The sequence below is a fragment of the Eucyclogobius newberryi genome, unplaced genomic scaffold (genome assembly GCF_026437365.1).
Source record: "Eucyclogobius newberryi isolate DKJ021-1_F unplaced genomic scaffold, fEucNew1.0.hap1 SCAF_16, whole genome shotgun sequence".
In the NCBI taxonomy this organism is placed as follows: Eukaryota; Metazoa; Chordata; class Actinopteri; order Gobiiformes; family Gobiidae; genus Eucyclogobius; species Eucyclogobius newberryi.
The window spans coordinates 21784907-21798252 of NW_027315790.1; the positions used below are offsets into that span (position 1 = coordinate 21784907).

General features: G+C 40.3%; 2 protein-coding genes across 44 annotated transcripts in view; one reads left to right on the forward strand and one right to left on the reverse strand.

Moving 5' to 3' along the window:
- Positions 1–13346, forward strand: part of rplp1 (ribosomal protein lateral stalk subunit P1) — a 264746-nt gene that overhangs the window by 8509 nt on the left and 242891 nt on the right. Inside the window, exon 4 of one of the 36 annotated variants that reach the window (XM_072447920.1) lies at positions 8101–8112. The exons of 34 other annotated variants lie outside the window; for them this stretch is intronic. In XM_072447920.1, the coding sequence (XP_072304021.1) occupies positions 8101–8102 (2 nt within the window). In that variant the 3' untranslated portion in view covers positions 8103–8112. Of the gene's footprint in view, positions 1–8097; positions 8113–13346 lie in introns of those variants that run through there. One more of the 36 variants, XM_072447931.1, reaches the window with a different exon arrangement.
- Positions 4438–13346, reverse strand: part of ptk2aa (protein tyrosine kinase 2aa) — a 70048-nt gene continuing 61139 nt past the window's right edge. For all 8 annotated transcript variants that reach the window (XM_072447888.1, XM_072447882.1, XM_072447887.1 and 5 more), the window contains 9 exons: positions 13035–13127; positions 11676–11780; positions 9592–9657; positions 9020–9059; positions 8233–8336; positions 7263–7418; positions 7027–7107; positions 5402–5487; positions 4438–5308 (listed from right to left, as the gene is read on the reverse strand). In XM_072447888.1, coding sequence (XP_072303989.1) covers positions 5182–5308; positions 5402–5487; positions 7027–7107; positions 7263–7418; positions 8233–8336; positions 9020–9059; positions 9592–9657; positions 11676–11780; positions 13035–13127 — 858 coding nt within the window. In that variant the 3' untranslated portion in view covers positions 4438–5181. The remainder of the gene's footprint in view (positions 5309–5401; positions 5488–7026; positions 7108–7262; positions 7419–8232; positions 8337–9019; positions 9060–9591; positions 9658–11675; positions 11781–13034; positions 13128–13346) is intronic.

Below are 13346 nucleotides of genomic sequence, written 5' to 3' on the forward strand. Positions count from 1 at the left end.
TTCCTCCTCCAATGAGTTACACAGTGTTACTCACACACAATAAAACATATTTTATAGTTACACCACTGCTATGTCCAGTTGACTTGTGCAGTTCATAGTTATTGTCTTTACTATAAACCAAGGCTTTACGAGAGCATTTCCCTTCAATATAGAGGGAACTGTATAAAAAATGGGTTTGCAAGATCCTTAAAAGTTGCAGTTATCAGCCTGGAGAGAATGTTGGATAATCTTCTGTGCCAACAATTCTGTAGGAAATACATTGTTGTATTGTTGCATCTAAAGGTTCTATGTAGCTCTAGTTCACTCTGACTTTGATCTTTTAGTTCTGAGAGGCCCTGATTTTCTGGTCCTGGGAGGTCTTGGCATTTTGGTTCTTGCACGTCCTTTGGTTCTTACAGGTCTTTGGTCTTCTGGTTCTTACAGGTCTTTGGTCTTCTGGTTCTTACAGGTCTTTGGTCTTCTGGTTCTTACAGGTCTTTGGTCTTCTGGTTCTTACAGGTCTTTGGTCTTCTGGTTCTTACAGGTCTTTGGTCTTCTGGTTCTTACAGGTCTTTGGTCGTCTGGTTCTTACAGGTCTTTGGTCTTCTGGTTCTTCTGGTTCTTACAGGTCTTTGGTCTTCTGGTTCTTACAGGTCTTTTGTCTTTTGGTTCTTACAGGTCGTTGGTCTTCTGGTTCTTACAGGCCTTTGGTCTTCTGGTTCTTACAGGTCTTTGGTCTTTTGGTTCTTACAGGTCTTTGGTCTTTTGGTTCTTACAGGTCGTTGGTCTTCTGGTTCTTACAGGTCTTTGGTCTTCTGGTTCTTCTGGTTCTTACAGGTCTTTGGTCTTCTGGTTCTTACAGGTCTTTTGTCTTTTGGTTCTTACAGGTCGTTGGTCTTCTGGTTCTTACAGGCCTTTGGTCTTTTGGTTCTTACATGCCTTTGGTCTTCTGGTTCTTACAGGTCTTTGGTCTTCTGGTTCTTACAGGTCTTTGGTCTTCTGGTTCTTACAGGCCTTTGGTCTTCAGGTTCTTACAGGTCTTTGGTCTTCTGGTTCTTACAGGCCTTTAGTCTTCAGGTTCTTACAGGTCTTTGGTCTTCAGGTTCTTACAGGTCTTTGGTCTTCAGGTTCTTACAGGCCTTTGGTCTTCTGGTTCGTACAGGCCTTTGGTCTTCTGGTTCTTACAGGCCTTTGGTCTTCTGGTTCTTACAGGTCTTTGGTCTTCTGGTTCTTACAGGTCTTTGGTCTTCAGGTTCTTACAGGTCTTTGGTCTTCTGGTTCTTACAGGCCTTTGGTCTTCTGGTTCTTACAGGTCTTCGGTCTTCTGGTTCTTACAGGCCTTCGGTCTTCTGGTTCTTACAGGTCTTCGGTCTTCTGGTTCTTACAGGCCTTCGGTCTTCTGGTTCTTACAGGTCTTCGGTCTTCTGGTTCTTACAGGCCTTCGGTCTTCTGGTTCTTACAGGTCTTCGGTCTTCTGGTTCTTACAGGTCTTCGGTCTTCTGGTTCTTACAGGTCTTCGGTCTTCTGGTTCTTACAGGCCTTCGGTCTTCTGGTTCTTACAGGTCTTCGGTCTTCTGGTTCTTACAGGTCTTTTGTCTTTTGGTTCTTACAGGTCTTTGGTCTTCTGGTTCTTACAGGCCTTTGGTCTTCTGGTTCTTACAGGCCTTTGGTCTTCTGGTTCTTACAGGTCTTTGGTCTTTTGGTTCTTACATGCCTTTGGTCTTTTGGTTCTTACATGCCTTTGGTCTTTTGGTTCTTACAGGTCTTTGGTCTTTTGGTTCTTACAGGTCTTTGGTCTTATGGTTCTTACAGGTCTTTGGTCTTCTGGTTCTTACAGGTCTTTGGTCTTCTGGTTCTTACAGGTCTTTGGTCTTCTGGTTCTTACAGGCCTTTGGTCTTCAGGTTCTTACAGGTCTTTTGTCTTCTGGTTCTTACAGGCCTTTGGTCTTCTGGTTCTTACAGGTCTTTGGTCTTCAGGTTCTTACAGGCCTTTGGTCTTCTGGTTCTTACAGGCCTTTGGTCTTCTGGTTCTTACAGGTCTTTGGTCTTCTGGTTCTTACAGGTCTTTGGTCTTCTGGTTCTTACAGGTCTTTGGTCTTCTGGTTCTTACAGGTCTTTGGTCTTCTGGTTCTTACAGGCCTTTGGTCTTCTGGTTCTTACAGGCCTTTGGTCTTCTGGTTCTTACAGGCCTTTAGTCTTCTGGTTCTTACAGGCCTTTGGTCTTCTGGTTCTTACAGGTCTTTGGTCTTCTGGTTCTTACAGGCCTTTGGTCTTCTGGTTCTTACAGGTCTTTGGTCTTCTGGTTCTTACAGGCCTTTGGTCTTCTGGTTCTTACAGGCCTTTGGTCTTCTGGTTCTTACAGGCCTTTGGTCTTCTGGTTCTTACAGGCCTTTGGTCTTCTGGTTCTTACAGGTCTTTGAACCAGAAGACCAAAACCTCCAAAAGACCAAAGTGGCCCATGTAATCTGTTTTTCTGTGTTTTGACTTTATTTGGATAGTTGGATGTGTCTTTTATGATGATAAATGTATTTAATTCAATTGATTTTTCTAATGACCTTTGTAATTGACTCATGAACTCTTAACACCTGCCACTTTAATGACAATTTAATCAATCATCTACGGCACTGTTCACTTTCTGCACTACATCTGTACATTTAATTGTACAGTTTGTGTACATAGTAAGCCTATTTTTTATCCTATAGTAAATTTAAATAGATTTTCTTTAATGCATGCCCTTTTTGATTTTATACATGTTGTTTCATCATTGTTCATTGATGTATGTTGCACCGAATCACCAAAGCAAGTTCCTATGTTTGTGAATTTTGTTCATTGACAATGGTAATAAAGATAATCTCCTCAGATTATTGTCCATGGATTGATTAAATACTGGCTATTCAGTAACATTGGGCTCTGGGTATGATTATGTAATTACATTGGTTTGACACGTCCACATTTCCATGGAACTGAGGCGGTCACAATGTCATATTTCTACCGAAATCATAAATTATTTACAGAGAACTAGACACCTTGAGACAGAGATAAAATAAATAGTATATAAAGGAGAAGAACTCAGGGCACAGCAGCACTCATCTGACTGAACTCAGCTCTTCACGTCTCCATCTTTGGACTCGACAGCAAGGTACATTTTCTGCAACATTTATCACGTTTTCTGTTCTGTTATAGAGTTATAGTCAACAGACAATTTAATGACAATAGTAACTAATGATTTTCTTTTCTTTTGGCTTTTTTTTTTAATTATAAATACAGATTGTGTAGAAAGCATGACCAAATACATCACAGCCCTGGAGGTCTCCACCAATAGTGATGAAGAACAGGCCCTCAGAGCAAAAGGGTTCCATCAAATCACTGTCGACCTGAACACAGGCTCAAAGGCTACAAACAGCATCTATCTGTGGTACAAAAAAGGAGACGTTCTCCCAGTCACCAGGGTCCAGGTCACGTTCAACAGTGAAATGGAGGAAGGGCTGAAGAATTACACCAAGATCGACAATGATCTAAACACTGGTACCCCTGGAGGGCCCCTCCACATGTGGTACTCCACGGCCACTGGAGATAATGACATCCCCATCGTGGATGTCACTGTTACCACTGATGCCAGCAGTGAGATGTTTTACCTGCAAAATAGTGGTGAGTGGGAGAAGGTGAGCTGCAATCTGAATTTTGGAGCTGGAGGAAACTTTGTGTACGCCTGGGTGAAAAGAGCGACGCCCTTCTACATCTGTGACGTTACTGTCACTGACAGACATGACCAGGACCAGAAGTTGTTCAAGAATGGCTACACCCGAGTGGATGTGAACACCAACCTGGGAGTGAACGGAGCGACTGAGGTCTTCATCTGGTACCGTAAGACCAAAAACGAAGGAGAAAGTCTGTCTGCCCTGAACATCTCCACAAACGATACACAGAAAGAAGAAATGAAAGGTTTCACAATGGTGAACACCAACCTAAATGAAAACTCCGGTGGAAATGATGTGTACCTGTGGTTCAAGAAAGAACAAGACCTTCATAAAGTCAGAGGCCTGGTTCTCCTGCTCAACCAGGACGCTGTGGAGAAATACAAAGGAGCCAAAGGGGCAACTCTCATAGAGAGGAACCTGAACACAGGGAACAGCGGTACCACTATTTACATGTGTCAAGTTTAGAGTGCATCATTTTATTAAAAAACAACAACTTGTGTGTGGGTTGTACTACTGGGCACAGTTGGAAACCAAAAGAAATGTCTCCACTGTTTTTATTAAACATTGTCATGTCATCTGCTTTGAAATAAATAAAATACAGATATGACAAAGTTATGGTTCCTGATGTTTTTTTCTTGTATAGTTCACTACCATAATCACTCCTCACACCAGCAGTGACCGAGGTTAGAACATTAGCAGACGCACGCGCGCACGCGCGCACGCGCGCACGCACGCACGCACACACACACACACGAGTTCAGTTTTCAGAATGTTTTATTGAGTTTAGTGTGAGGACCAGTGTTTGATTATCCTTGAAAATGTAAATAGTATAAAACAATTCTTAGCTTTTTACATCCATTGCTTTAAAGCAATTGATTCGACTGTAAAATAATAAAGATTATGCCCACGTCCCCCTGAATAATTTGACTGACCTTTAATTCAAATTTCCCATCCCATGTCAAAAATATATTTCATCTGCCTCTTCTTGATAACTTAAGTTTTAGTTTTCTTCACTTTGTCCATATTTGAATGCAAAGAAGCAAAGTTAACATCAAAATATGACATATATGACACTGTACAGTAAATTATATACTTTTCACATAAAAGACAGACACACAAACCTTGTAACTTAAGGCTGCAAATAATCATAATAATTAAGGATGATATAAAACACATTTTTAACAACACTTCATTGTCTCCTTCAGATATCCAGTTCCTGCATATTGGGATAGTGTTTTAATGTCAGTGTCTCCTTTAGTTGTCTTTCTCAATCACAGATGTCCACAGCATTTTGAAGTTTGGATAAACTGAACCATTTGTGATGAATTAATTTCAAATGTCCATCATTGCTGAGAGAAGTCTTTCTCCCAGTTCAAATAAAATACTACCAAAATATAGGAAGTATCAAGTGTTTGAAAGGGAAAAGTATTCGTATATTTGTCATTGTTCATTTTTCGGCTTGACTTTTGGATTTCAAAGAATAAAAGTTCAAAAGTCCGATCCGTTAATGTGGGCAGGGCTGAGCAATCATCTTGAGCCGTGATTGGTCGATCACATCCAGTAAGTTCTTGGCGTCGACTGCGAGCGCATGAGCTGCCATCAACATCTGCTTCTTGTAGTCCTTTTGTAAACTGGAAACAAGTTCAATAATGGTGTAAAGAAATGATTGTAAAGAAAAACATTGCCAAGACATTTAGAGCAATAATGTGTTTGTTTGGACCGACCTCGTCATGACGTACTGCTGGGCCAGCTTCATCTTAGAGATCAACTCTGCCAAGTCAGAGTTCAACAACTTCTGAGCCATCTCAATCTACAAAATGACATGAACATTCATAAACACACAAAAACACACTATTAAATTGTGATCAATTGCATGCATTTTGTGCAATTCTTGCCAGTTGCTCAAAAAAATAAAATAAAAAGTGTATTTCTGCTCTTTTGGCAGCTCTAAATTTTGAATTGTCAATTTGGCAAATGAAAATAAGAGACAAATGTTGTCTGACCTTTTGAGTTTTAACCTGTGACCTTCATATCAGACCCTCTTGTGTCTGCAGCTTTGCTCACTCAGTTATGGTTTAGTCTTGGTTGCACTCAGGGTTAGTCCTGGTTAGTCCTGGTTAGTCCTGGTTAGTGCTGGTTAGTGATGGTTAGTGCTGGTTAGTCCTGGTTAGTCCTGGTTAGTGCTGGTTAGTGCTGGTTAGTGCTGGTTAGTGTTGGTTAGTCCTGGTTAGTGCTGGTTAGTGCTGGTTAGTGTTGGTTAGTCCTGGTTAGTGCTGGTTAGTGCTGGTTAGTGTTGGTTAGTGTTGGTTAGTCCTGGTTAGTGCTGGTTAGTGCTGGTTAGTGCTGGTTAGTCCTGGTTAGTGCTGGTTAGTGCTGGTTAGTGCTGGTTAGTGCTGGTTAGTGCTGGTTAGTCCTGGTTAGTGCTGGTTAGTGCTGGTTAGTCCTGGTTAGTGCTGGTTAGTTCAGTCCTAGTTCAGGTTTAGTTGTGATCAAGTGCTGGCTTAGAATGCCTACTGGTCTGGTCTTGGTTTAGACCTTTAGTCTTAGTTCAGAGTTATGATCAAAGAAAATAAATGCAGTTGTACACTGTTAAAGGACACAATCACATTGTTTTCTTAATAATGATCGGGCCCCAAATTATAAATTGAGACTTTGCATATTTTAACTAATTGAATGACACTTTAACATGTCTTCAAAGACAAAGCTGTTCATAAAAGTCTGCGTGTTTGTCCATTCAGCTTGACCGTATTCTACTTGATACATTTAATAGCTAGGTTGTGTTTTAAGGTTTTTAATTCAAGCCACATCTGTGGTGTTCTAGTCCTGTTCAACTCAAGCCAGTGCCACTAAAGGATTCTCTGCGTGTGTTGTTGAGTATGTTTAATATTGAATAGCCAACATAAGTCAACATAACTTATAAACACACTCTTTTGGACAAAACTCAAAAACAAAAACCTCTTATAATCTTAAAAAATAATAATAACACTGTGTTTACAGCTGTTATATGGACAGAAAATATTGCACATGGAATAAAGGCATTTAAAACTTTTCTAAAAAGGAGTGCCTTGGTTTTTTGTGTTGTCTGCTTTTCTAGAAGATTCTACCCTGCAGACAGCCATTTCCAAAAATGGGAGATTGCTTGACGTAAAAAGTTCTAATCCAAGCTGCAGATTGTAAAGTTTCCCTGTGTAAAGCCACGTGCTCCACAGCGCTGTGACCACGGTGCACACAAACATTCAAGATGGGCAAATGAACCGATGCCTCGATTTATATGAATGTGATTTAAGGGGTGAAAATGACCGAATGCATTCACACATTCATTTCCCCGCTCCTATTGGCTATACTTTACCTCTCTGTGTGTGCTGACTGGAAGCACAGGAATCGTTTCATCCACCGTCGCCAACAGTGTCCTCAAAGCCAAACCCACTTCCTAGAAAACAAACAAACAGATTACAACATACAGCACATTTTCACACCCATCAGCATTACAGCGACCGCCCGGTGAAGCGTAAGCAGCGTTCATCATCATTTAGTACCTTATTGATAAAGCCTCAACGGGTGTAAAATGATGAAATGGTGCTTTACCTTGACCATGGGCACGTACTCCTCTGGGGCTGCCGGCTGGATCCTGTTAGACATTTCGATCACAGCTTTCACCAAACCAGTGACGTTCTCGTACACTTTGTCGTTGGAGCGGTCCAGGTTGGCAGTGGGAGGCGGGCTGATCTCCTGAGGTTGTAACTAAACACATTGAAAAAGAAAGGTTTGTTTTTTTAGTATTTGTCAAAGAATCCGATCATGTAATTCAGCACTACTCGAGCGTTTTCGAGGCAAGTTAGTGACTGTAGTTACACCAACACAACACTAGAGGTCAGACTATCTCTACGGACGTTCTAGTCTAGTGTATAAAGAAAAGAGCCACCACACAATGGCTATGATTAACATTAGTATTACCCTACTTTTTTGAGATATTGGTAAAGAAAAGATTAGTTGTAATGAGAAAGAAACAAATGATTGCGCTGTAAACTATGTGAGCATCTATCTATGGAGGCTCCTCCCACATGGTGATGTGGGAGGAGCTGCTTCTTACAGTTACAGGTAGATTATAGACTGGAATAGAATCAACACTAAAAACTACAGTCTTATTTTCTTTACCAGAGAGAATAAGAGCAATAAAAAAAACAATCGTTCACTTAATGTAATCAGACATTTGGAGTTATCAATGGTAAAGAAAATTGCTATCAACACTGATCAACTATTTAGTTATGCTTTCTAATATCTAAGCAGCCACACAAAGACATGTGCTTACCCTCCACGGCTTTAGGGGGAGGAGGTGAGAAAGATCGAGGCAAACAAAAATGGGACAAAAAATGATGTTAATGTTTTGGGTTGGGGGCGGGGCCGGATGGGCAGGGACGAGAAGAGGAACAGAAAATTAGGCAAAAGCAAATCACCAGAACATGCAGCACCAGCACAATGCAAGATGAAAAGCCAAAAACAGCATGCTTCAAGACTGTATAAAGAGCAGTTGTTCGAGCTTCAGGGATAAACACACCTTCACTCCTTCATTGTAACTTTCCACAGGGGCCAGGCTGCTCAGGTTGTTCAGGTGACCAAGAGCTCCAGGACGAGGCGGCTTTTTGGGAGGAGTCACAGGCTCTGAAAGGGGACATAAGTCACTCAGTCAATATGTATTCAAAATGCATCTTTATTTAAAGGCGCGCTGTGGCGTCTGCCACCTGCATGTCTCCATGGAGACAGTAGGGCATTCAATGTATGCATCTTCCATGTGAGTGTTGTTGCACTGTAAATACTGCACTTTGCTCCCCTTCTGCCTTTTTAAGGATTACAGAAAGAAATGAGCTTTCATACCTATAATCTGAAACACCGTTGCCCTCTGTCATTATGTAACTGCACATTGTCCTGTTAATAAAATGTATAAACATTTAAATAATTATGAGTGGGCGTGCCTTTTCACAAATCTATAATAATCATAATAATACATTTTATAAATATAGTGCAGGGCAATATTCAGGGCACTAAAATATATGACCTGTAACATTTACTGTTTACTGACTTACAGGTATATTCACTACTATTTCTACTGTGGAATACAATTCCCTTGAGACATACAGTGCACATTTATTAGTTATATAACTGTATGTCTGCCTTTATACACAGACACAGTATCTGCTAATGCATGTGTAGAGGGAAAAGCTTTTGAGGAATAAATGTAATATACTGCATTTGAATTCAATTGTAAATTAGGTATTCAACATACAAAAATTGCAATAATAATCTTTATGAAAAATGTCTCTTTTCAGATATGAAGTAGCTCTTACCAGGTTTCCCGATGGGCTGATAGATATGTTGACTCCCACTCTGTGCAAAGACAAACAGCAGATGAATGACTGAAAACACATCTCCAGCAGCAGTATCAGACAGAGAGATGTCTAAATGCAGCCTGGAGGTATTTATACATGTTCACAGTATAATAACACTCAGACTGTTCTGGGTTTGGATTTCCCATGAGCATTTGTGGTCATGTGGTTGGCTCATAGGCAGTATCCTCCCTGGCACAAATACTTTCACTGCTTCATCCAACCAGAAACAAAATACAAATCTGAATTTGAAGGAAAAACTAAAATAAAAAGACAGTTTTGATCGACAGCTGTGCCTTAAATCCGTTTATGGTTCAGGATTGTCAAACATTGTGGTGCGTCGTCTTTCTGTGGCTGTCGTTTGTCAGTGAGCTTTAAATCAGAGAAGTAATAATACAGTTTGTTGACTTTCTCTTGCGTGCCTAGAACTGAATTTAGCACAAATAAACTCAAACACTGCTAATTCCACATCTGCTAAGAGCTCACAATGTCTCTAATGAAACAAAGTGCATTCCTCTCACAGTGTGACATACCGGAGCTTGTAAGTTGCAGTCTTCCCTGTCAATGCTTCCTCTGCTGTTCCTCGACTCGGTCTTTTGCTAAAAACGACAAAAAAGACAAGCAATTAAAAAAAGAAGTCACTAATGAATTCCTCTTCATTGGCAGCAGAACACCGTAAAGTTCCTGATGCGTGCGCTAACAAAAACCCTCAAAAGTGACATCCAAAATGCAGCGTATTCATGTACCGTTTGGGTGAAGCATGCCTTGAAGAGATGCATCCTGAGAAAACATAAACAGATGACAGGGAATGCAAAGACGCTACAGGAGTCCATTGAAATAAAGGCGAAGAGAATTAGAAGACGTTATGAGAGAAACTTTGAAGACGACATTATGATAGAGGTGGAGGAATCGCCTGGACTGAGCAACAGGCAGCGCTGAAAGAAAAACACTAAGAAAAGTTGAGTCAGGGAAGAAAGAGAAGTTTTCCAAAGAAGGAACGAGCCACAGTCCAAAACGCATCCAGTCGTTCCTTGGTCTTGGTCTGTCTCGCTTCCCACTCTTTCCATCTCTCCTCTTCTCCCTCTCCTCCCTCTATCCTCCCTTTGCCAATCCCACTTCCTCTCCGCTAGACTCTTCTCACCGCCAGACTTCTCACCGCCGTCCGTTTATCGCGGGTGTGAAATTCAGCCGTAAAAATCCAAATCGGCGCTCAAGAGTCGCTCAGAGTGGCGTTAGCTCGAGGCTGCGGTATCGAGTGTCGAGGAATGTGTCCGATTTTCCTTTGATGGAAGAAGTCGTTTTTTATGCCGGTGGGGAAAGTTGGCTTTTGCAGAAGAGGTCAGGCGCGGCCACCGACGCAGCAGTAACGTGTGAGGCCAGAAAAGAGCTCCACTCATTGTATGAAGTCTGTTTACAGGCTCTCTCAACCTGATATGTTGTAGCAAATTGATCTAAGTTACCTCAATAAACTCAATCTCCATGGGGACGAGCAGAAAAGTCACACAGTGCACCTTTAAAATGTTATAGTGATGGATTATTACTAAATATGAATACAATAGAAAATGTAACAGCATCAGTTTGCACTCAGAGGCTGATATTTCAATGTTTGTTCTGTGAAAATAATTTGAAATATTTAGATTTTTTGTTAATATAAAGGCTATATTTTGTTCCCAATAATAAGAATCTGATATTTTGTTTCGCTCGTCAGAAATGTGCTACGCTGTGCAAAAACAAGGCCAAAGCAACCTTTTCACAGAGGTGTTAATCTGATTTGAATTGTAAACGTTAGGTATATTCGAAAGCAAGTGGACCAAAATAATCCACAATAATAAGTGATAGTTAGTCCTGCTCTGTCCTCATTTAGCTTCTGTGCACCTGGAGGAACAGGAGAAACACGCACATGAAGGCAAAGACCAAAACAAGCCGAAAGAGCAGATAAGAAAAACAGTCTCGTTTCAGTGGCTTGAGGAATGTTTTAGGTCCACTGAGGTGAAGAGCGCTGGTGGAAAACAGGACACAAGTGCTGGTATTTGATGTTTCAAAAGGCACAAAACTGTTGCATGATGCCGAGCTGTAAATTGGACATCGTTTTGATACCGAACGTTGCTATTGGACACGTTTTAAAGTAAAAAAAAACAATCTACATTTGAATAACAAGGCAAACAATACAGCATTTTCCATGATTACTGCAATACTTTTAAAATTATTTCACTTTAGCGTTTGAGTTGTCTTTCTTAAACATTTTGGTATTAAAATGTTTGGTTCGACAGTGTTTTAAGTGAAACTAATGGAGGTTATGCCCCGAATAATTCTCCTCGACATTCCGACCGAGAGGCAGATTTATGGGCAGCACAACTGATAAAATGTGTTTCTCTGCGTTTTTATTTTTGGCCCAATATTCGTTCATGCTCTTTATACGGCAAACTCTCGCCCACAACAATTCGTTTCCTCAACAAACGGATTCAAAAGCAGCTTGAATGGTGATCAGTTCCAACGGTGCGTGATCCCGACGTCTGTATCAGTGATTCTGGAGAAAATGCTGATCCCTCTGCGTGAATGTGTAAAGCGTATTGTATAAAAGCGCTCAGATAAAAGTGTATTTGTGAAGTGCACGCACCATGAAGCTCTCCTCCTGCTCGAGCCACCGCTGGTCGTCCTCCATCTGCTGCTGCTGCATCATCAGCCTCTCCTCCATAAACGCCTGTCCCACACAGCCATTGTCCTGTGTGCAAAATAAACCATTTCACAGTCTCCATTTGTATACATCAAGTTTGTATACTAACAGGTATGCATACATACAAGCATTTATTAATAACAGTAGAAACAGTATTATGCCTGTATAAAACTTGCGGAAGATGACATAAGACATTTTGTTTCGAAAATGAAAGGGTACGTAAATAAATTCCCATGATAGTTTGATCTAAACTTGTGTATAAGTTTTGACAGGATGCAAACTATTACATTATTTAGGGACATGAAGCTGGGAGCTTATTGCGAGGCAAGAATAAAATCAAACGGCGTCAAAAATCAATAATTGTAATTATTGTAAACTAGAGTTTTGTTTATAAGAGTTTTGTTTATAAGAGTTTTGTTTATAAGAGTTTTGTTTATAAGAGTTCTTCTATTAAGAGTGTTTTTTAAACTTTCTGTCCTTTTCCTCTGTATCTACCTGCGTTGCAACAATGAAATTTCCCCATGTGTGGACAATAAAGAAATATCTTATCTTAGTGATGTCACAATATCAAACTTCAAAGTGTTACGATTATTGTGAGGAAGTAAAACATCACGATTTAAACGATTAAGATAAGATAATCCTTTATTGTCCACACATGGGGAAATTTCATTGTTGCAACGCAGGTAGATACAGAGGTGGATACAGAGGAAAAGAACAGATCACTTATAGGAAGTTTGAAAAACACTCTCAATAGAAGATCTCTTATAAACAAAAACTATAGAAAAAACATCCCATTTCCCAACAAGGGATGGAGGGGAAAAATAATAAAGAGAAAATAAATAAATAAATATCATTGCATGTGATCACGATCGTTACTGAAACTGTGACTAACAGCAGTGAAATCTTTAAATTCTTCACATTTCACATGATATAACATGTTACTATTCCTTCACAAAACTTAGTTAAATGTGACAAAAACCACTAGATAAAAGTTATTTACATTTATTTTTTCTGACTAAAGATTGGAACTAAACATTTTTGCTTTTGCCTCTGAAATGGTCACAATTATACGTTTTTGGTTCTTTGGTTGTGACCTGAATAATCACATTTATTGATTAACTGAATAATCTGGACATTCCTATCGTAAACTGACCCTGCATTAAGCTTCGAGATAAGTAACAATGATCAGGAGGTGGATTTGTTTAGATTGTCTGTTTGGATATTTCTTATAACATATGCGATTTCCCACAGCTTTACCATACATCTAAACATTTAAAAAAGTCTATTAAAGTATAGAAGTACCTCGATATTGTTGCTCCAGAGAGCGGAGTGTTCAGGCCTGTGCTGGTTCCAGGTCTCAGACTGTGGGAAGCCGCCTCCTCCGAGCCCAGGCGCCTAAAGACCAACAACGTCAGTGTTTCTTATCTAGTGACACGCCATTCCTGTTGCCATGCGGAGAGGCCGAAACACAAATGAACCTCAAAACAAATGATCAATATCAAAATAGCCAATGGATCGGGAGCATATTTTTACACCAGGCTTTGGACTACATCCTGTGACTCCTCATGGCTGGATTTGTGACATATTTTTTTCTTGCTTCCTTCTTATTTGGGA